General features: G+C 38.9%; 1 protein-coding gene across 4 annotated transcripts in view; it reads right to left on the bottom strand.

The window, feature by feature from the left end:
* Window positions 1-11,726: 11,726 nt before the first annotated feature.
* ZNF268 (zinc finger protein 268) overlaps window positions 11,727-24,901 on the bottom strand; it is a 47,672-nt gene continuing 34,497 nt past the window's right edge. For all 4 annotated transcript variants that reach the window (XM_082417685.1, XM_082417684.1, XM_082417683.1 and 1 more), the window contains 3 exons: window positions 22,687-22,813; window positions 22,307-22,393; window positions 11,727-16,082 (listed from right to left, as the gene is read on the bottom strand). In XM_082417685.1, coding sequence (XP_082273811.1) covers window positions 13,609-16,082; window positions 22,307-22,393; window positions 22,687-22,813 — 2,688 coding nt within the window. In that variant the 3' untranslated portion in view covers window positions 11,727-13,608. The remainder of the gene's footprint in view (window positions 16,083-22,306; window positions 22,394-22,686; window positions 22,814-24,901) is intronic.

The following is a 24,901-nucleotide window of genomic DNA, read 5'->3' as shown; positions in this document are numbered from 1 at the left end:
CCTAAACTTACGCAAAAGACTTCGGCAGAAAGAGAAACATTTCAGCGTTTGTTCACTTGAAAATCTGGAGACGACCCAAGCGCCTGGTGGACTATTGCTAAACACATCACACTTCACAAACAGGATGGGCTCCTGGAGGGTAATTAGTAGTTGCGCGGAGAAAGAATGCTTCCTGACCCGACTAGTGATACATTGTACAATAAAAATCGCTGTTATAAAGCAGTGTGAGTGAGACGAGCCCATTTGAAAAGTACATTCACAAAATGATGTATGCCACATTGTTAAACCCTGGTTGCCACCGGGTGACAAAATTATTGTTTTATTTTATTTGGCTTTTAAATTTTCTCCTTTTGCTTATCCATGTTTTCTAATTTTTATAAAAAGATAATCTTCTGTTTTTCTCGTTTTAAGGTTCTTTTCAAGAAGTGAGAGAAAAAACATAGACAGCAGGGTTGGGGGAAGCAATCCCCACCGTCCAAATATACTAAGGCGGACATGGGTGAACAGAGAGGAAATTGGAGATTTGCTGCAGGAAACCCTCCTGTCGTGGGAACGCGATCACAGGCCCTTTCTCCAGGACCGGCTGGTGCTCAGTGAGGATATTCCTGGTTGCGCTCCACCCGCGAAGCATCAGTGAAGTTAAAACCTCAATGGAAACCAAAATGTCCAGGTACCTACGTTATTAAATTTAAATGTAATTCAACAAATTTTATGATTCTAATTCATTGTTATAAAATCAGTTACTTTTTTTGGCTGCCAGGTGAGAAGTTATTGTTTACAAACATTGTCTTATTTGAGCCTCCCAAGCCCCCTCTGAGCGAGTTATGTTCCCTTGTTACTAAAAAGGAAATAGGTCCCAGTGCATTTAAAACACTTCCAACCAGTAAGTGGCCTCCTTTAACTGTCAGACTCAAAAGCATACATTCTTAACTGAAGCACATAATAATTTCAAGTATTCTAAATCAGGGCAAACTCTTCGTAAGCTTCAGTTTTAAGAGGTCTGATCTTCCAACAAAAGGTAGGCCAAAAGGTAATTATCCAACACCCACTGTAAATAGAGGCTGCCTCGCTCTTCCATGCTCACTAGTCTGAAATGCAATCATTACCACATAACGCAACCTAAGGCATACTTACCTGCTATTTCCTTATTTTCTATTCTCTTCTGGACCCAGGCTACCTGGGGCGGACTCCCAGTTCAATTGCTTAATAGCTGTGTGACTTTGGACAAGGTACTGATCCTGTACCTTCTCTCCTCTTGGTAAAGTTTATGATTTGTAATAATAACAGGCCCTCTTTTCTCTTTGGTTTGAGATCATTAAATGAGTCAGTACTCTACACGCGCTATCTTCTTTACCATTTTGTTTCTTACCGGTGTTGTTCACTTTTAACACATTCAAAATCTGGTAAGGGAACTTCCGCCTTAGGACTTCTCCTTTTCAGAAATGTCCTGGCCATTCATGTACTTTCCCCCATAGTGAGTAGCTGAACACATTTTTTAAAATCCCTGATCCACGGAAAGCTGCAAGCCTATCTAGATACAGCCTCCTAAGAACATCTACTTCACCCTGAACCCCTCTTCCCTCCAGGGAATTACCTTCATTCCCAGAGGTCCCCCTGAGGGAGTTCCTCGCCCACCTGCACTGCCCCATGAAGCCTTCTCGAAGCCCCAGGGTAAGTACCCCCTGGCAGATTTGTCAGATTTGTCTAATCTGTCTGTATATTGGGGTGCTTGTAGCCATTGGAGACCAGTCCTTTGGACCGTTCGTTGGGTTCACAGAACTATGGGGAGCAGGCCGTCTGGGGAACACCCTTGGGAAACCAATGCCTGACAGAAAAAGAGAGGGGATGTTTGACGTCCTGGGTAGAATGCTGAGAAGGACAGAGGGAACGTAAACAAGAGCTTGAAAGAGTGACTCAGCTGTCCTTCCTTTCTTGGAAGATGGCAGGTGCAGGTGGGTAGGGAACAGGAAAACCCTCCCAACATACTGACCCAGAGGCACTAGGAATGCTTCTTTTTTTTCTTTTTTTTTGCTAGAGAAAATATTTTTTTAAAAAAATTTTTTTTAATTAATAGCTACTCTATTTATTTATTTATTTTTAGCTTTGTTGGGTCTTCGTTTCGTGCGACAGCTTTCTCTAGTTGAGGCAAGCGGGGGCCACTCTTCATCGTGGTGCGGGGGCCACTCTTCATCGCGGTGCGGGGGCCTCTCACTATCGCGGCCCCTCCCGTTGCGGGGCACAGGCTCCAGACGTGCAGGCTCAGCAGTTGTGGCTCACGGGCCCAGTTGCTCCACGGCATGTGGGATCTTCCCAGACCAGGGCTCGAACCCATGTCCCCTGCATTAGCAGGCAGATTCTCAACCACTGTGCCACCAGGGAAGCCCTAAAAAGTTTTTAAAGATGAGATGAGTATTACCGATTTTTCCTTCTGCTTCAGGGTCAAAGGTGGCTGGGCAGTGGTGCTGTGCCCAAACAAGGCCCACTTCACCTGTTACAAACCTTCTTTCCCTCTGGTGGTAGGTCAGGTGCAGGGTGGGGACAGGGACTCAGAGCCCAAGGTCTATTTCCTGAGCATACGGGACTCTGTGAGGTGGGTATTTTGCCATCATTCCCATGTGACAAGATGCCCATCAGAGAGGTTAAGTCACTGGTCTACTCACAGAACTGGTAGGGGGTGGGTTTGAGGTTAGCCCACTCCCATCTGGCCCCCAAGTGTTGGTTTTCACGTCACCCAGCAGCACACTGACTCGGAGGGTGGGAGAGAAGGAGGGAAGCCTCGCTGTGCACTACATTCTCGTTACTCAGTAACCGTGCTTGTTACACTCCAGGCCGAGGCTGGACACTGACATCACAGATGAGTGAGTGTCCCTGCGTTTGAGGAATCCATCCTCTCAGGACCTGTTGATTGCCTACTCTGTGCAGAGCTGGAAAAAATCAATCTATCTATTTTTGTCGTTGAAAAAAGCCTAAATAGATATTTAACCAAAAGCATTTTAAATTAACATAATATTACATGTGAAAACTTGCACAGACATTCAAGTCCAAGAAAATGAAAGCACATTGTGAAAGTTCTTGATGATTTTGATTTTCTATCCTTGTAAGTTACATAAAGTGCACAGATCTTCAGGGTTTACCTCTGATTTTTCCATACGTGCAGATACTGTGTCCTCACCATTTCCAGCACGCTTCAAGGCTCTCTCGTGCTGGTTTCCAGTCACTACCCCCCCACGGTGACCACCCTGGACTTAAGTCACCAAATGTTAGCTTTGCACTACAAATAGAACTACCATACGACCCAGCAATCCCACTACTGGGCATATACCCTGAGAAAACCATAGGTCAAAAAGAGTCATGTACCAAAATGTTCATTGCAGCTCTATTTACAATAGCCAGGACATGGAAGCAATCTAAATGTCCATCGACAGATGAATGGATAAAGAAGATGTGGCACATATATACAATGGAATATTACTCAGCCATAAAAAGAAATGAAATGGAGGTATTTGTAATGAGGTGGATGGAGTTAGAGTCTGTCATACAGAGTGAAGTAAGTCAGAAAGAGAAAAACAAATACAGTATGCTAACACATATATACGGAATCTAAGGGGAAAAAAAAAAAAAGGCCATGAAGAACCTAGTGGCAAGACGGGAATAAAGACACAGACCTACTAGAGAATGGACTTGAGGATATGGGGAGGGGGTGGGGTGAGATGTGACAGGGTAAGAGAGTGTCATGGACATATATACACTACCAAATGTAAAATAGATAACTAGTGGGAAGCAGCCGCATAGCACAGGGAGATCAGCTCGGTGCTTTGTGACCACCTAGAGGGATGGGATGGGGAGGGTGGGAGGGAGGGAGATGCAAGAGGGAAGAGAAATGGGAACATATTGTATATGTATAACTGATTCACTTTGTTATAAAGCAGAAGCTAACACACCATTGTAAGGCAATTATACTTCAATAAAGATGTTAAAAAAAAAAAAATGTTAGCTTTGCCTGTTTTTGCACTTGATCTGCCTTCTCAAATGCTACAAAATTTCCCCCATGTAACCTTCTAGAAGGTCAGTTTTTTTCCCCTTTACATTCAGGTGTACAATTAATCTGGAAATAATTTTAACTTATGGTACGAGGTATGGGTGTGTCAACTCCCCCCCCCCCTCAATAGGACATCCAATTTACCTGATTTATTGAAGAGTCTTCACTATTGCACTACAGTGGCACTTTTTGTCTTAAATCAGATGATGGTACATGTGTGGGTCTGCTTCTGGGCTCTCTGATCTGTTGTTCCATTGGTCTGTTTGTCCAACTTTACACAAAACCATACTATTTTAATCATGGGATAAGTCGATATTCAGTGTGTATCCTTCAGTTTTCCTTCTCTTTGTCTTTGCTATGCTTCACGCTTTGCATCTTCACAGGAATTTCAGAATCACCTGGTTAATTTTGACAAAAATGCATCTACTAGGACTTTGAGATGGCACTGAATTTATAGATCAATTTGGGAAATTTTTTTTTATATAAATTTAGTTAGTTTTGGCTGCCTTGGTTCTTCGTTGTTGTGCACGGGCTTTCTCTAGTTGCAGTGAGTGTGGGCTACTCTTCGTTGTGCTCTGCGGGTTTCTCATTGTGGTGGTTCTCTTGTGGAGCATGGGTTCTAGGCACGTGGGCTTCAGCAGTTGTGGCACACGTGCTCAGTAGTTGTGGCTCGCGGGCTCTAGAGCGCAGGCTCAGTAGTTGTGGTGCACGGGCTTAGTTGCTCCGCAGCATGTGGGATCTCCCCAGACCAGGGCTCGAACCCGTGTCCCCTGCATTGGCAGGCAGATTCTCAACCACTGCACTGGGAAGTCCCTGGGAAATATTTGAGAACAATATTGAGTCTCCCAATCCACAAATACAAAATAGATCTCGTTTATGAAATTTCAAGCAATAGTTTGCAGTTTCCTGTATAGAGGCTTTTCACACCTTTCTTTAGACTTATTTCTAATCATTTAATATTTTTGATACTATTGTCATGGTACTTTTAGTTCAATTATCTAATTGTTTTATAATATACAGAAATACAGTTGACTTTTGTATACTGACATTCTACCTAGCCACTCTGCTAAATTCACTTAATTCTAACAGTTTATCTTCAGGGTTTTTTTGGTTTTCTAAGTACATAAACATATTGTATAGGAATGGCTAAGTTTTCTTTCTTTCTTTCCAATGTTGAATTAAAGAGGTAATAGTTGTAATTTTTTCTATTCTTATATGCAAGGAGAGAGCATTAAGTATTTCACCTGAAATGAAATGATGTGTTTGCAACATGAAGTGTCTGTGATAGATTTCTTTTGTAAATATGCTTTATCAGATTAAGGAAGTTCCTCTCTATTACTAGATTTAAGAGCTTTTGCTATAAATACCTGTTTAATTTCATCACTTACTTTTTTTCTGCGTCTCGGGTTGGTTTTTCTCCCTTATTCTGTAACTGTGATGGATCTCAGTGTGTGTGGGTTGTTTGTTTATTTTGGCTGTACCACGCGGCATGTGGGATCTTAGTTCCCCGAACAGGGATCAAACCCGTGCCCCCTGCACTGGAAGCATGGAGTCTTAACCACTGGACCACCAGGGAAATCCCGTTTTTTGGGTTTGTTTGTTTTTTTAACAATAAACCATCCTTGCATGGATACAATAAACCATACTTGATCATGATATAATTTTTATATATCACTAGATTCCATCTGTTAATTCATTGTTTAGGATTTTTGCATCTCTGTTCATGAGAAATAAATGTCCACATTTTCATTTTTTTCTAGTGTGTTTGTTGAATTTTGGCACCAAAGTTATGCAGGTCTCAAAAAAAGTATTGGGAAGCATTCTCTCACTTTTTCTATTCCCTGGAAAATTTTATAGAATTGGAATTATTTCTTCTTTAAATTTCAGAAGAATTCACTAGGGAAGGCATCTAGACTTCAAGCTTTCTTTGTGGAAAGGTTTTTAATTTTGGATTCAATTTCTTCAATAGATTTAGGACTGATTTGTTTTTTATTTCTTCTTATATCCAATTTAAGTTGTGATTTCTAAGGAATTTGTCCTTACTATCTAAACTGTCAAATGTGTTTGCCTGTTGCATAACCTTCTTTTACATTTACTTTATTTACTTTCATGTAAAATCTGTTGTGATATCCCATTTCATATTGGATACTGGCAATGTATTTTTTTTCCTCTTTCTTGCTTTTTCTTTTTCTTTTTTTCCCCAGTATTTTATTTTAACATCTTTATTGGAGTAAAATTGCTTTACAATGGTGTGTTAGTTTCTGCTTTATATCAAAGTGCATCAGCTATACATATACATATATCCCCATATCTCCCTCTTTCATCTCCCTCCCACCCTCCCTATCCCACCCCTCTAGGTGGTCACAAAGCACCAAGCTGATCTCCCTGTGCTATGCGGCTGCTTCCCTGTCTTGCTTTTTCTTGATCAGAAGTGAATTTTATTAATCAAAGAATCAACTTTCAGTGGCAATTTCTCTTTTGTACATTTGGTTCCTCTTTAATCAATTTCTGCTCTTCATTATTGCCTTCCTGCTACTTTCTCTGAGTTTAATTTGCTTTTCTTTTGTGGCTTCCTGAAATAGAAGGCTAGATAATTGGTTTTCAACCTTTTTCTTAATACATTAAAGCTATACATTTTCCTTCACTTTTTACCATTGTATTTTACCATCATTTATGTAAAAATATTTCCTAATTTCTGAAATTTCTCAATCTAACATTACTATTTTTGTAATTAAGAAGTATCTGAGAGGAAAATACTTTGAGACTAATATTTGTTCCTCATAATATTTTTGCTTACAAGTTTCAGTATTCATTAATTCCTGCCTGAAACAATCTTTACTATAGTGGCTGCCTAATGACAATTTTCTAATTTCATCATTTCTTCTACATTTATCAGTTGGAATTCTCCCGCCATAAATGGTTTTTCTCCAGCCCCCTCCATTATTTCAATGCAACCTATTTATATTTATTTTTTCTTCTGTGTGGTTCTTTGTTCTTTCAAATAATTTCTTTTGTAATTTAGGCTTCATATTGTTCCAGTTGTTACTTTTATATCTTCTTATAGTGCCCTGAATCCCACTTTTCTCCACCTTTTATTATCAGCCTAACAGTTAAAGTGGTATCCTTTGCTTTCCTCCTAATATCAATGGCAGTATCTTACTTCCCCCAACGCTCTCTTTCCTCTTCTTATGCTCACTGCATATTCTTACTTTACCAGAAAATATCTTTATATTCTTCCATCTTTGCTCAACCCTCATTTTAGTCTTAGATGTAAAATTAAATATATTAAATGCTCACCATCAGCCCTTTAGCTGGAAGCTCAATCTCTAGTATATTCCTCAAAAAATTAATTTTTGTATATGGTGTAAGTATAGACCAAGACACATATTTTTCTCAAACAGATGTGCAAGTGTTTCAGCACCATTTTCTTTGTAAAGACTATTCTCTTTCCAATGAATTGATTTTGTAATTTTGACAAAAATCAGTTCACTATGTAGTGTGTAGTTTTATTCAGGACTCTCTTCTGTTTCACTAATCTATATGTCTGTCCTTTCACAATACCACAGTCATAGCTGCTGTAGCTTAATGACAGGCCTGGAAATCAAAGAGTATATGTCTTGCAACTTTGTTTTTCCTATTCAAAATTTTGAGTATTCTAGTTCCTTTGCTATTCCACATAAATTTTAGAATCAGTTTGTCAGTTTTCACAGAAAATCTTCCTGGGAATTTTATTGGAATGGGATTGAGTCTAAAAATCCGTGTGGAGAACACTGACACTTTAACGACATTGACTCTTCCAATCCATTAACAGGGCACCTCCTCCCATTGTCCAGGTCATTATTATTCCCTTCTTCATTGTTGTTCTCAGCATACATTTCATGTCACTCACATTTAACTATTCCATGGTTTTTGGTGCTATCATAAATAGCTGTGCATTTTAACCCTAATTTTCCATTGTATATTGCAAGTATGTAAAAATAGAACTGATTTTTGAATATTGATTTTACATTTTGCTGTCTTGCTAAATTGACTTGTTATGTTGGCTTTTTTAGTGTGTGTGTAAAGTTTTAAATGGTGTTTGAGTGAAGGCAGTCATGCTATCTCTGAATAGTTGTCATTCTTCCTTTCCAATCTGTATCTTTTTAATTTCTTTTTCTTACCTTATGCAGTCAGCTAAGTCTTCCAGTACAATGCTGAAAGAGTGGTGAGAGTGGATATAATTGACTTGTTCTCAATCTTAAGGGAAGCTATTCACTCTTTCACCATTATGACATTAATTGTAGACCAGCAGTCCCCAACCTTTTTGGCACCAGGGACCAGTTTCACGGATGACAATTTTTCCATGGACCAGGGGGCGGGGGGATGGTTCAGGAGGTAATGTGATTGATGGGGAGTGATGGGGAGCAGCAGATGAAGCTACGCTCACTCGCCTGCTGCTCACCTCTTGTGTGGCCCAGTTCCTAACATGCTGCAGACCAGTACCAGTACTATGGTGCCCCCTGGGGGTTGGGGACCCCTGCTGTAGACATTTTTCAGATGTGCTTTATTAGTTTGAGGAAGCTACTTCCTATTCCCAGTTTTCTGAGGTTTTTTATCATGAGTGCTGTGGAATTTGAACAAATGCTTTTACTACACCTGTTGATGTGACCACATGATTTTTATTTTTTAGTTGGTCAGGTATGAATTAGTGATTGGATTTTGAATATTGAATCAGCCTCAGCTTTGTATACCCAAGATAAACTCAAATTTGCCTTCATGTATTACCCTTTTACATATTACTGGATTTAATTAACTAATATTGAGGCTTTTTACATCTATGTTCATGAAGAACATTTGTAGTTTTTTAAAACTTTGTAGTTTTTTCTTTTAATCACTGTGACACTGATTTCATAAAATCGGTTAAGAAGTATTTGTCATCTATTTTCTGGAAGAGTTAGTATATAGAATGGCTATTACTTCTTTCTTAAATGTTTGATAGAAATCACCAGTGAAATGATCTGAGCCTGGATTTTCCTTTGTTGGGAGAATTTTAACTATGAATTTAATTTCTTTAATAAATGTAGCACTATTCAGGTTACCCATTTCACATTGTTTTGGTGGTTTGTGTCTTTCAAGAATTTAGTCCATCAAAGTTGTCAAATTTGCGTTTTGTGTTGCTTACCCCTTCCACTGTTTTTGTTTCACTGGTTTCTGGTCTTATCCTTACTATTTCATTCCTATTTACACTGGGCTTTACTCTTCTTTTCCTAGTTCCTTAAGGTAGGACTTTAGATTATTGATGTGAGACCCTTATTCTTTTCTAATGTAAGCATTTAGTGCCATTAATTTCCCTCTACACACTGCTTTTTCTGCATCTCAAAAAATTCGATGTTGTATTTTAATTTGTACATGTTGTATATAATAATTCAAAATATTTCCCATATTTTTCTTGGAATTTCTTGGAGCCATGAATTACTTAGAATTGTGCTGCTTAATTTCCAAGTGTTTGGAGATTTTTCTGTTCTTGTTGCAATTGGTTTCTTGTTAAACTGCACTACAGATGGAAGAAATTTTTAATGGTTTCAATTATTTAAAAAATGTTAAGATTAATGACTTAGGACATGACCTGTATTGATGAATGCTTCACAGGTAATTGAAAAGAATACATACTGTGCTGTTGGATATTCTAGACATGTCTACCAGGTCTAGTTTATTGATGGCATTATTCAGTGCTTCTATAGCCTTGCTGATTTTTGGTCTCCAAGTTATGTTACTGAGAAATAACTGTTGAAGTGTCCAACTAAAATGGTAGAGTGTATTTCTCATTTCAGCTCTGTTTTTGCATGATTTTGAAGCTTTCTTGTTAAGTACATGCACATTTAGGATTGTCTTTTTGGTAAAATGATGCTTTTCATTATATAAGGTACCTATATATTCCTGATAATTTTCTTTGCTCTTTGAATATATATTTACTTCCAGAAAAGGGTACATATTTTCTAATGTCAGCTCTTAGGCTGGGAGATAAGGTGGAGCTGAATCAATCTGATCTGTATTTCAGCTGACTGAGCTTTGTTGAAGCTTTTGGTTGAGTTAGTGCAAAACTGCCTTCAGATATTTTGAGGGCAAATCAGAATGTTTCCCTCAGCAGGGCCTGGAATCTGAGCATGGAGACATTGTAGAGATTTGCTTGTGCTCACAGCCAAGCTGCCAGCTCTCAGAGCTGTGCAAAACAACTCCTTGCCTTACAGCCTGTAGTTTAAATATTTGCCTGTAGTTTATTTTGGTTTTTCTAAATAGACAATCACATGTGCAAACAATAGGATTTTTGTTTCTGCCCCAAACCCCAATTCCTTACAACATTCTGTTCTCACATATTGGCTAGAACTGCCATTATATTGCTCAATAAAATTGATGCGCATTCTTTTTCTTAAAGGTATACATCTAATGTTTTATCATTAAATATGACATTTGTCAGTTTTTGGAACATACTCCTTGCAAAGTTAAAGAAGTTAATTTCTATCTCTAATAACATTTTAAAATCATCTATGGGTATTATAGTCCATCAAATGATTTATCTACACATACTGAGATACTCATATGGCTTTTTTCTGGTAGTGTGGTTAATTTTACAAAAAGATTTTCTAATATTAAATCTTCCAAACACCCTAATGTGTTTTAATTAGGATCAGATTCAGGTGCACATAACAGAACCAACTCTCCTCCCAAAAAGAAAAGATGCTGTGAACAAGACAGTCCATCTCTCTTTTGTGTAAAAATATACCCAGACTTGGTAGTCTAGGGCTGGCACAGCAGCTCCATCATTACCAGAGAGCCATACATCAATCTTATCTCTCTACTGCACTCCAGCAGACAGCTTCCACCCTCAGGAGGAATTCAGATTCTAAGATGGCTGCTGAGTCTCCGGACATCCAGCGTGTTGCATATTAAAAAGAAAAGATAAAAGCACACTAGGGGGCTTTCCCCACTTGTTTTCCTTTTGAAAAACCTTCCCATTATCCCTCTCGGTAACTTCTATGTCCATTTCATTACTCAGAATTAGCAGCATGATCACATTTAGCTACAAAAAGAATGGAGAAGTGCAGCTTTTTAGCCGGGCACATCACCATTATGAAAAATACAGTGATACTGTTGGTAATGAAGAAATACTGGGTTCACTACTAACAGTCTGCTACACTTAATAATGTCATGACTTAAAAAAATAAAAACTCTACATTACTAGATGCATTTTTGCTATAATTCCATTTAGGATTTTTAAATCTATGTTCACAAATGACTTTGTCATTTCCCCCCAAAATGTCTACTTCCTGTGAAATATTGTAAAATGTTAGAATTATCTTTCCTTTAACTTTCCTGAAAATTATCAACTATTACTGAAAGTCTCTGGAACGTCTTTCTTTTCTGGGGCTGGGGCAGAGTTAGAGGAACTAGGTAGATTTTCAAGCCAGAAATTCAATTTTAACTTTCCTATTTTGTTTACTGGTTGCTGATCTATTGATTTTTGTTGTTTCATTTATCTGGAAAATTTTCCATTTCATTTAAAATCAGACCCAATCCAGCATTATCCTTTCACACAGTATTTGATTTATGCCTTCAACATTATGTTGACATCTCTGGCTTCTACTGGGAGAGGCTGAATGTGGATTTGCGTCACACAATACAGCACCTTTAAAATCTAATTGACCCTGGATAGTGGTAAACAGAATATATGTTTATTCTTTATTTTGTGTATGTATCTTCCTTGAAACATCAATGACAAAATACATATTTATGATATTTTCCAGGTTTAGGGGATAGACTGAAGCAGATATCTGAAATTCTTTCCTTATGCAAGCCTTCTCTTCCCTTCTGTAAATCATCATTCTTCACCCCAGGTCTCTTGACATTGGATAATAATAATGAGCTGAACACATAAGGACTTGGGATTCAGAAATCATTGACTACGTCCTTCAAGGAAGATGCAGTTTCTTTGGGTAAGAGATGGGATTCCCCACTGAAGTAAAGAGCACAAAGTAGTGGGTGTTTCAGAAATATTTGCAGTTTTGAAGCCTCATATTCCTCCAAGATAGCCTAACCTAATTTTCAGATTAATGCTCATTCACATAAGGTAATTGGTGAGGCTGTGAAAAAAACTGACGTTGTAAGCAAGCAACTGGTAGAATGACTTTTCACCATCCTGAATCTATAGCTATACATACACACTTCAGCAGCATCACTTAAAGGTATCACTTAAATGTACTGAGAGGATACAAGATAGTTCAAATTAACAGAGAAGTGAACTAGGATTAAAAAGGGACAACACCTAAATCTATTCTGGGTAATCTATATAGAAGGAACTAATTAATACTAACAGTAAGATGCTACCTGAGAACAAAAGCTAAGTTTGATTTTCTGTACTAAGGAGTCCATTAAAAATTTATATTCTGGACTATCTCAGCCAACTCCTGGCAGGGCACCTTGAATGATGATCCCATCATGACTGCATACACTGTGAATTCTCTTAAAGGAAATCAAGGTGTTCTAACCAGAGAGGGCAGAACAGATTGCAGATACACAATCACATGAAACCTGCACTATATTGATTATATAACTAAAGAGATAGCTTTCAGTACCATTTACAAAGGGTACAAAATAATAAAAAAGGTTTAAAGTATTGAAATGCATTTTTAATGCCATATTGTTCTAGTAAGTTGTATTTTTAAATAAGAATGTTGCTATGCAGAGTAGAAACCCCTGGAAAATGGTATTGTTATCTAGCTAATTTATCTATCAAATGTGGCATTCACAAGAATATGCAAAACTACAAAAAACATGTTTTATAGTATAGAAAGGAAGATAACACCTAAACATCCCTGCAGGTCTTATGATGTAATCCTTATTGTTATCCTGATTATTACATTTATTTACACAGGTTAAAAAATCTTTATGTTCTACTATGAACATGCCTATCATTGATAGTTGAATACTTTCTCCAATCGTTTCCTAAAAGTTTGGACCATTTGGAACATAATTTCCCTTAATTTGTAAAGGAAATTATTTTTTTCCAAATGAATCAAAATAATAGTAAATAAACCTTCCTGCTGAGGCTTTACCCTATCTGAAATATTCATAGATCTTCATTCATTCAAATATTTTTTTTCTCTTTTTTTTTTTTTACTAGAAGTTTGTCATTCCTAGATGAAGAATTTCCCTAACTTATAGCATGGTTTCTCCAAGGTATGAGCTTATGATACCTGCAATTCATTCATTTATGTTTTCTCTCATTAAAATCCTAATTCTTAATAAATTATGAATTTCAAAGGACTATATTCTATATTCATTTGCATTATGGAATTTCCTCTTTGTGGATGTTAGCATATTAAAAAATGACTTTCTGACATTCATTTCATTCATAATGTTCCTCACCTGCACAAACCTACAAGACTTTCTGCTAAGAACTTTCATAGGGTTCACTGAATTCATAGAGTCCCTTGTGCACAAGTACTGATATTTTTTGTGTGTATAAAAAACAGTGTTCTGTGGATGCCCCTCCACATGCCACATATACATGGTGTACAATGAGATGATTCCATTTACAGAGTTTCTCTCTTGTACAATTCTGGGAATTCCTGTGAATTGACTTTTGAGAGAAAGTTTCTTACATTTACTTCACCAACATGGTTCTCATCTGCGTGAGTTCTCTGATGCATAATGAGCTGTGACTTCCAACAAAAGGCCTTCCCACATTCACTGCACTTACAGGGTTTCTCTCCTGTATGAGTCCTCTGATGTGCACTAAGAATTGATTTCTGAGAGAAGGTTTTTCCACATTCACTGCATCCATAGGGTTTCTCCCCTGAATGAGTCCTCTGATGTACAATGAGCTGAGACTTCCTAATGAAGGCTTTTTCACACTCATTGCATTCATAGGGCTTCTCTCTTGTGTGCATTCTCTGATGTACAATGAGCCGTAATTTTCCACTGAAGGACTTCTCACATTGACTGCATTTATAAGGGTTTTCCCCTGCATGAGTGCGCTCGTGTACAATGAGTAGCGACTTCCAAATGAAGGCTTTCCCGCATTTGTGGCATTCATATGGTTTCTCTCCAGAATGAGTTCTCATGTGTATAATGAGGTATGACTTGCTACTAAAGGCTTTCCCACACTCACTGCACCCATAAGGTTTTTCCCCAGCATGAGTTCGCTGATGTGAGATGAGCTGATCTTTTCTATTAAAGGCTTTCCCACATTCACTGCATTCATAGGGATTCTCCCCTGTGTGAATTCTCTGATGTACAATAAGTTGTGAATTGAAACTGAAGGATTTCCCGCATTCACTGCATTCATGTGGTTTCTCTCCTGTGTGAGTCCTCATATGTATAATGAGGTAGGACTTGCTCCTAAAAGCTTTCCCACATTCAATGCATCCATAGGGTTTCAATCCTGTGTGACTTCTCTGATGTACAATGAGCTGTGACTTCAAACTGAAGGCTTTTCCACACTGATTACACCCATAGGGTTTCACCCCAGTGTGTGCTCCCTGATGTACAATAAGCTGTGACTTGAAAGTAAAGGATTTCCCACAGTCACTACAACCATAGGGTTTCTCTCCTGTGTGGGTTCTCTGATGTACAATAAGATTCGACTTTGTATTAAAGGCTTTCTGACATTCACTGCATTCAAAGGGTTTCTCTCCTGTATGAGTTCTCTGATGTATCACGAGCTGTGACTTCAAACCAAAAGTTTTCCCACAATCACTGCATTCATAGGGCTTCTCCCCTGCATGAGTTCTCTGGTGTGAAATGAGCTGGTATTTCCGACTGAAGGCTTTCCCACATTCACTGCATTCATAGGGATTCTCCCCTGTGTGAATTCTCTGATGTACAATAAGTTGTGAATTGAAACTGAAGGATTTCCCGCACTCACTGCATTCATGTGGTTTCTCTCCTGTGTGAGTCCTCATATGTATGATGAGGTAGGACTTGCTCCTAAAAGCTTTCCCACATTCAATGCATCCATAGGGTTTCACTCCTGTGTGACTTCTCTGATGTACAATGAGTTGTGACTTCAAACTGAACGCTTTTCCACACTGATTACACCCATAGGGTTTTACCCCAGTGTGTGCTCCCTGATGTACAATGAGCTGTGACTTGAAAGTAAAGGCTTTCCCACATTCACTACAACCATAGGGTTTCTCCCCCGTGTGGGTTCTCTGATGTACCATGAGGTTAGACTTTGTATTAAAGGCTTTCTGACAATCACTGCATTCATAGGGTTTCTCCCCTGTATGAATTCTTTGATGTATAATGAGTTGTGATTTCAAACCAAAAGCTTTCCCACAGTCATGACACCCATAGGGTTTCTGTCCTGAATGAATTCTCTGGTGTGAAACAAGCTGGTCTTTCCTACTGAAGACTTTCCCACATTCACAGCATTCATAGGGATTCTCCCGTGTGTGAATTCTCTTATGTATAACAAGTTGTGAATTGAAACTGAAAGTTTTCTGACAAACACTGCATTCATGCAGTTTCTCTCCTGTGTGAGTTCTCTGATGAACAATGAGGTAGGACTTGCTGCTGAAGTCTTTCCCACATCCATTACATTTGTAGGGTTTTTCTTTTGCATGAGTTCGCTGATGCACCACAAGGTATGACTTGCTGCTGAAGGCCCTCCCACAGTAACTGCATTCAAAGGGTTTTCCTCCCATACGTATTTGTTGGCATATGAGCTGTGACTTTCTGTTGGCAGTTTTTCCAGATTCATTACTTTCACAGTATTTTATCCCAATAACAGCTTGCTCATGTTTAGAATGGAAGGACGATTCCCTATGTGCATGAAACCCATTAGGATTCTTTCTGGCATAATTATTACCGAAATCTGTATTATATTTCAAACTCTTTCCATTTGTGACACATTTATGAAGTTTTTGTTTTGAAGAAACATAATCTGTACTAAGAAGACATAGTTTTCCAAATGCAGTACACTGATAGCCTTTTGACATACTTCTTAGCTTGCCTTGATTTTCCTTATGCCATTCCATACGACCATCAATTTCCCAGACTTCGTCTAGAAATGAAAATACTCATGTTATAAATAGTAAAATGATCCTAGTACAGCATAAAATTTGCCTTAAAAATGCCATATCATGAGGTTTTCCTTAGTTTCAGATATCAGTTCTGAATATAAAGAAAATCTCAAGTGTAAATGTACCCAAACTCCTGGGCACTGGGGAAAACAAAGCAAATCAAAACATGAAAATAGGCAAAGGGAACTGACAATAAATAAAGGTAGTCTTGAGTTTCAAAATTTTGCAAAATGCCTTTTTAGAAAGCACAAAGAAAAATGAGCAAAATATGAAGACGTGGGGTCTTCCCTGGTAGCACAGTGGATAAGAATCCGCCTGACAATGCAGGGGACATGGGTTCGAGCCCTGGTCCAAGAAGATCCCACATGCTGCAAAGCAACTAAGCCCATGTGCCACAACTACTGAGCCTGCGCTCTAGAGCCTGTGAGCCACAACTACTGAAGCCCATGTGCCACAACTACTGAAGCCCGTGCACCTAGAGCCCATGCTCCGCAAAAAGAGAAGCTACTGCAATGAGAAGCCCACGCACCATAAGGAACAGTAGCCCCCGCTCGCCACGACTAGAGAAAGCCTGCGTGCAGCAACGAAGATGCAATGCCGCCAAAAATAAATAAAATTATTTATTTATTTATTTTAAAAAATATATATAAAGAGGTGGGAAAGGATCTCTGAGCATTAGCTTCATTCGACGAATAATCATTAAATATCTATTATGCGCCAAACACTGTGCTGAGCTCAGGAGAAAGCAGAACCACTGCAGACTGGTTTACAGTCCTCTTGGGAATAAAGTTCCACTGAATACCCAAATAGATGAAAATAAACTCACAAGAAACATCATCGAGATGTTTCAGAACACTGACAAGCAGCAGCTAATAAAGCTTCCAGAGAAACCAAAAAAGTTTCATATAATGGGTCAAAATTTAGAATGGATCTGACTTCTCATTAGCATCACTAGGAGAGAAAAAACAGAGCATTCAGGAGTAAAGTATAAACATTTTCAGAGGCACAGGTCTCAAATTTTATATCAAATGCACCCTTTCACAGGAAGCGACTATGAAAGGTGTTCCTTTCACGGGAAGCTACTATGCAAACAAACCAAGAAAAAAGATGACACAAAAAAATAGAAAAGAAAATCTGAAAGGAGATTCCAGGTTAAAAACTGTACAACCAGGTCTTGAGAAAAATCAGGTTACACTGGAGCAAGTCAAACGACATGGGAGTGATGTCAACAGGAAGGTGAAATTGACAGAATCACTAATTTAGCTGAATGTACCAAAAGAATATTTAGACATGTGAAGAAGAGTCTGGGGTTAAATTAATTATAAATACATTAATGATAACACCGAAAACTGGGCAGGGAAGTAAAACAACTCAAGAGAAAAAATGATTTATGAACGAAAACTAACCATTGTACACTTGCATGATTTACCTGTGAACAGAAATTACATGGTCGTAAAGATATAAAAACTGAAGACTGATCTAAGTATGAAACAGCTTGATTAGGATGATGGAGGTATGGGAAGAGGCAGTGTGTATATCATGGGGAGTATGAGGAGAGGAGGATGAAAGAGAATTAAATCTTTATCCTTCACACTAAGCAATTAGGAGAAAATCAAGGTGCAAGAGAATAAGCTGGTTATTTAGAAAACATGGAGGTAAATACCATAAGAAAGAGCTAAAGAGATGAAATTGTTTTTCTCTGAGGGGAATGAAAAACAGACGGGGCAGGGTGGCCAGAATGCTGTTTAAACATAAACCCAACCCAACTCCCACCCCCCAACCAAATTCCAAAAATACAAAGTAGATAGGGAACTAGACACAGGAATAAGTCCTCGGTCATAATGACAAATATTTGGAGGTTGAACAGAAGAGACAATGGGTAGAGTTGACCTAGATGTCCCAAAGTAATATGCTGACCAAGGCAATGGACAGAAAAGAGTATTAAGAGAACACAGAAGCAGGTCAGGTTTGAAGACAGCAACGTCACAGGATCTTAATACCTCACTTCAGGTTTCCCTACATCCTAAATCTGAACCCTCTTATTTATTTTGTACACAACCTCCAAATTATATTTTCCCAAACATCAGTTCCCAACTGGGATAGTACCCACCCCCATGCAGTGAGAAATGAACATGAGCATGTTTGACTATTACAGCGGCTCTGGAGGGAGTATTACTGGCTATTACTGGATAGGCCAAAAAGTTCCTTCGGTTTTTAAGTAAACATAAAAGATACATTTTTCATTTTCACCAAGAACTTTACTGAACAACATACTCACCATTTTGTTCCACTACCTTCTGCCATTTTTCAGGCAACTTCATAATTCCATCTTCCCAAAACTTTTTATCTTTTTGAGCAAAGAACTGTTCCAGGCACCTTTTACCATCTTCCAGGGAATTAAAATTTTTTCCATTAAGAGAATTTTGTAAAGACCGAAGTAAATGGAAATCCAAAGGTGCATTGTCTCGTGAATATGGCAGATGAATAAGAACTTCCCAGCCAAGCTGTAATGGTTTTTGCCTGGTCATCAAAAAAACATGTGGTCTTGCATTATCCTGATGGAAGATTATGTGTTTTCCGTTGACTAATTCTGGATGTTTATTCTCGAGTGCTGCTTAGAGTTGGTCTAATTGGGAGCAGTACTTGTTGGAAGTAACCATTTGGTTTTCCAGAAGAAGCTAATAATAGAGGACTCCCTTCCAATCCCACCATATACACAACATTACCTTCTTTGGATGAAGACCAGCCATTGGTGTGGTTGGTAGTGGTTCATTTCGCTTGCTCCATGATCTCTTCCGTTCCACATTATTGTACAGTATCCACTTTTCATTTGCCCGTCACAATTCGTTTTAAAAACGGAACGTTTTCATTACGTTTAAGTAGAGAATCGCATTTGGAAATATGGTCAAGAAGGTTTTTTTCCCTTAACTTATATGGAACCCAAACATCTAAGCAATTAACATAACCAAGCTGGTGCAAATGATTTTCAACGCTTGATTTGGATTTGGATTTTGCATATGTCGGCTATCTCCCTTGTGATGTAATGTTAATTGTCCTCAATTAATGTCTCAATTCGATTGCTATCAACTTCAACTGGTCTACCTGACCGTGGAGCATCGTCCAGAGAGAAATCTTCAGCATGAAACTTCGCAAACCACTTTTGACATGTTAGATCAGTCACAGCCCTTTCTCCATATACTGCCCAAATCCTTTTCTGCATTTCAGTTGCGTTTTTACCTTCCTTGAAATAATACAGTATAATAGGCCAAAAATGTTGCTTTCTTCCATCTTCAATATTAAAATGGCTACACAAATATTCACCAATTTTGATAATTTTTTTTTAGTGCACACTGATACGACAACTCACAATACAATCTAACAAAACTGTTTCGAATGAAGTTAAAGACAACTAAGTGCTACTAGAGCCATCTTACGGAAAAAACCGAATGAACCTTTTGGCCAACCCAATACATGGTCTTAAAGTCAGAAGTGTTTCCATCAAGAAGACAACAGGCCAGTGAGTAATTAACCTTTGCCCTCAAATCATATTTGCTCATGTTTGGCTGTCAGTGTTGTCCCTGTAGACTCTGAAAGTTCATGGATACTGAATCTGTCAATTTCTGTACTTCACCCTTCCAATTCTTCTGTTGCTGCCACCACACTCCTGCTTATTTTCCCTTGGTTCCCACATCTCTGGCTTCCTTCATTTGATTTCCCGGAAATCTAATGTATTTGCTGTTGAGCATTTTCTTTACAACAATAATTGCGGGAAATTAGATCATTGCTGGTATCTCAAGGGAGAGCACAAAGAATTCAAGAAATAAGGACAGAATACCAGAGCCAGTGAGTAGAAGACAGGAATTCACAAGATTAAAGATTATTTAAACATGATTCAAGACTGTATTAAACATGATTACTGGCTGTGGCCCATCTTGAGTTTAGCCACAGAAAACAATGGAAGAGGAAATCATGCTAAGACAGCAGAACCCAGGCTCACCACGCCACGGCAGGAAGCCCCAGCACAGCCTGCCCAACCCGGGTTCCAATGCTTCTCTGTGGTGCCACTGCTGCTGCACTCCCAGAACGACATTCCTGTTGTACCCACCCTATACTTCTCTCTACCACTCTACCTGTCTGGCTGGTTGTACGTGGATAACTTATCTTTAATTATAGATCACCAGACCATGAAGAACCACCACGTCTGATTAGAAGCAAAGATCCTAGACTTGCATTAATATACTAGAAGAATAACAAGAGGGGTGATAGAATATTTTTGAAGACGAATGGATGGAAAGAAGGGTGTGACTGGATGATGGCTAACCAAAGAGGTAGATGGAGGTGAACAGTGCTGCCTACCAAGCCGTTCTGCTGCCCTTTTCGTGGCTGGCAGAAACCTGATTTTATTTCCTACCTCCACTTGTAAGGCCATGTGCTGCAGTTAGGAAAATGGGGACCCACCTCCATACCCCTGCCGAGAATGAAGCATGATATAGCTGAGCCAACAGTGATAGCCCCGTTTCCCTCACCAGAGTCTTCTTTACACAGGGATATGTGATAAGAATCTAGCCTGCTCAACATGGTAAGTCTGCTGGGGCTTCCTGAAATAGATTTTAATGCCTGATTAAAAGGGCCATGTGGGAAGAAACAGTCTTTCTTATTTCACTGCCCACTGGTATATCTGCAGGTGTTGGCTGGAACTGTAAGAGCCATCTGATGATCATGAGGGGAGGAAATCTGAGAAATACTGACATAGTTAGAATGGCAAGGCAGAGATAGACGTTTGGGGATTTAGTAAGTCAATCAGTCCCACATCAGGACATTTTGTGATGTGTGGTAATAAATCACTTCTGCCTAAATAGTTTGATTTAGTATTAATCAAAAATTGCAGCTGAAACAATCCTAATAATACAAAGATTAACTGTTGATTTATCCTGCCACACTTATGACGGAATACATAGTTGCTTAGGGAAATATATCTGACAGTAACATCAGGATGAACTAACAGTATAAAAAGAGTAAAAGATATAAATTTGGCTAATAAGTAGAACAAGCAAGAAATGAAATAATGGAATTCCCTGGTGGTCCAGTGGTTAGGACTCCATGCTTTCACTGCCAAGGGCCCAGGTTCAATCCCTGGTCAGGGAACTAAGATTCCATAAGCCGTGTGGTGTATCCAAAAGAAAAAAGAAAAAAAAGATAATATTGGGAATTATCTCATTCCCAATGAGAAGGAGGTGGGAATTGAGAAGATGGAGGCCTTAAAAGAGTTATTTTTGAAGGACCAAAATACTAACAGATTATAGCAAGACTAGTGAAGAGAACTGCATAAAAAGGAGATTTAGGCTCACGCCCCAGTGCCAGGAAGAAGAACCAGGAGCATAGCAGAACTAACAAACAGGAAGGTGAGAAGAAGTTATCATACAGCTACAGGGCAGCAGAAGAGACATTCCAATTCCAGTTTCTGAAAAATGAGACAAGGGAGTGGCCCATGCAGGGAAGATGCCCTGTGGACCAATCAAACCCAGTACCAAAGGCCAGATTAAAGAGGGATGGGGCTGTCAGTCACCAATACAGAAAGAAAAAGCTTAAATCTTCAGAGTGGAAGTCTTTTAAAACTTATAACATACGAGGAAAGTGGGGAATATAGGAAAGACCCCTTTGCACTCAGAGGAAAGAGCATGCGAGGGCAGTAAAGCATGAGGAGAATAAGCACTGTGTCGTGCAGTGCGAGAGTGGGTTCCATGGGGTTCACTTGAGTAAGGCGTGGGGGAAAGGCTTCAGGCAAGAGAACTGATATTATCAAATGATGCAGGAATACACTCAGAAAGAACAGTGATGACAAAGCCATTAGGAAGGAGAAGCAGAAAGGGTAGAATCTCCTAACACATAGGTTTCAAGGAGAAGGAAATCGGAACTGTGGTTGTTGAATATGAATGGAAGTAATTTTTTAAAAATAGAAAAAAAGTAGAAGGGGTGTGAAAGTCACATGAAAAGAGGTAAAGAGGAAAAGCTTGCTTAATTTCATAATGAAATGAGTCTAACACCACGGGAAAGTAAGAAGGAAGCTGAGAATGCCACAGAGGAGATTAACTAAGAGACAATGGTTACAAATGACCCAAAAGTACAAACACGAAGGGAACATCATGTCAGAACTCACACCAATTCTGAGTAAGAAGGAAAAGATCTAAATGTCCTGACCACTCACCCGGATGGCCCTCACTTGGAATTTGCATCATCCACAGCTCTTCTTGTTCCAACTGGAAAATGATATTCGGTTTGGTGTGTTGATACCCTGTGAATAGAAAATCACAGACAACCTGGCCCAAAACTGCCTAGGACCCAGGGATTCAGCAGAATGGGGAAGACTCGGTTTAGAGGCAGCGTGATGAAGCTGCCCTTTTGCACTTTGGCAAAGTAAACACCATTCAACCAGCAGATTCTGATGCCAAAGGGGGAATAAGAAAATCTGGCCTCTAAATATAAGCCCGAAATCACCAAGCATTTTACAAAAGTGCCCCAGCTTTCAGCAACTAACAAGGGGAGCCTGGAGATGACACACACTCCTTTCAGGGAAGTGGTACTTACCCAGGGACACCAGGTTGCTATAGTTCTCCAACATCACACTCCTGTACAGGTGCTTCTGAGCTGGGTCCAGCAGCTGCCACTCCTCCCAGGTAAAGTCCACAAACACATCCATGAATGACAATGGTCCCTGAAACAGCATATCCCCATTGAATTGCAAATCATTTTACTGAGTTTGTAGTAAACAAAAGGCTGCTAAGGGTGTCCATTATTTACATTCTACTTTGGGAGAAAAGCAAACGTTTACTGAAAATATCCCATCAATATACATTAAATCAGTCAACCTCTCATGCAACATATAAGAACACCATGTGCCAGGTATTCAACTAGGTGCAAGTAATATAAAATGGATGAAAGACAGAAGTGTTCAGCATTGCAGAGAACAGCAAAGATTAAACCCATAAAAATGTAACAGGCAGTCAAAGATGCTATGACAAAAGAACATGCAGAGAACATGGGCACAAAGGGGGAAGCAAGCAATGCTGCTTGAATGCACCAGGAGCTACCACTGAAGAGAAGACGTTAAAATTTCGTTAAATAAAAAAGGCAACAGCTGTAAGGAGCAGCCACGTTGTGGGGCGACAGATCTGAACATGAAGATACACAGATGGTAAATCAGCATATGAAAAGATGCTCAACACCATATATCATTAGGGAATTGCAAATTAAAACAGTGAGACACCATTACACATCTAGAATGGCTAAGATTTTCAAAAATGGACACCAAGTTTGAAAATGAAATTCCAAATTTGATGAAGCCATGAATATAAACATCCAAGAATCTGAACAAACTCCAAAAACGATGAACTCAAAGAAACACACATGCTCAAATTTTCAATAGACAAAGAGAACCTTGAAAGCATCAAGAAAGCAATGACTTGTTTCCTACGAGGGCTCCTCAGTAAGATTATAAGTAGATTTCTCACCAGAACCTTTGGAGACCAAAAGGCAATAAACCCATATATTCAACGAGCTAAAAGAAAAAAAAACTACCAGCCAAGAATCCTGTATCTGACAAAACTGTGCTTCAAAAGTGAGGTAGAGGGCTTCCCTGGTGGCGCCGTGGTTAAGAATCCGCCTGCCAATGCAGGGGGCACAGGATCGAGCCCTGGCCCGGGAAGATCCCACATGCCGTAGAGCAACTAAGCCCGTGGGCCACAACTACTGAGCCTGTGCTCTAGAACCCATGCCCTGCAACAAGAGAAGCCACTGCAATGAGAAGCATGGGCACTGCAATGAAGAGTAGCCCCCACTCGCCACAACTAGAGAAAGCCCACATGTATCAACGAAGACCCAATGCAGCCAAAAATAAATAAATAAATAAATAAATAAATAAATAAGTGAGGTAGAAATGAAGACATTCCCAGAAGAACAAAAGGTAGTTTGCTACCACTAGACCTGCTTGGCAAGAGATGCTCAAGGGAGTCATGCACGTGAAATTAAAGAACACTAGACAATATCTTGAAGCTGTTTGAAGAAATAAAGATCTGAATAAAGGTAAATATCTGGGCAATTATAATGGTAGTATATTTGTGCCTCTACATTTCATTCTCTACATAATTATAAGAGACAAATGCATTTGAAATAATTATTAGTTTACATTTCGGGGCACACAATGTATAAAGATGTAATTCTGTGACGTCAGCAATCAAAAGGGGTGGGACAGAGCTGTAAAGGAGCATAGTGTTTGTATGTTATTGAAGTTAAGCTGGTATAAATTCAAATCAGAATGCTATAACTTTAGGAAGTTAAATGTAATCCCATGACAACCACAAAGAAAATAGTTATAAAACTTACACAAAAAGCAAATGAGAAAGGAATTTAGACATTTCACTACAAAAATTCAACTAATCACAAAAGACAGTGACTGCAGGAACTGAAGGACCAAAAAGCAATAAGATATATAGAAAATAGCAAAATGACAGAAATAAATCCCTCCTTATGAGTAATTACTATAAGTGTATATCAGTAAAACTCTCCAGTGAAAAGACAGTTTGGCAAAATGGATTAAGAAACATGACTCAAATATGCTGTCTATAAGAAACTCACTTTAGATCCAAAGACACAAACAGATCAAAAGTGAAAAGATGGATAAAGATATTCCATGCAAGTAGTAACCGAAGTAGAGCAGGGGTGGCTATACTAACATCAGACAAATCAAAAAGGTTATAAGAGACAAAGAAGGAAATTACATATTATTAAAGTTTCAGTACAGCTA

This window comes from Balaenoptera physalus (assembly GCF_965194825.1).
Source record: "Balaenoptera physalus genome assembly, chromosome: 12".
Lineage (NCBI taxonomy): Eukaryota > Metazoa > Chordata > Mammalia > Artiodactyla > Balaenopteridae > Balaenoptera > Balaenoptera physalus.
Note: the sequence above shows the minus strand (reverse complement) of the source record. Positions and strands in the feature narration are given on the sequence as shown.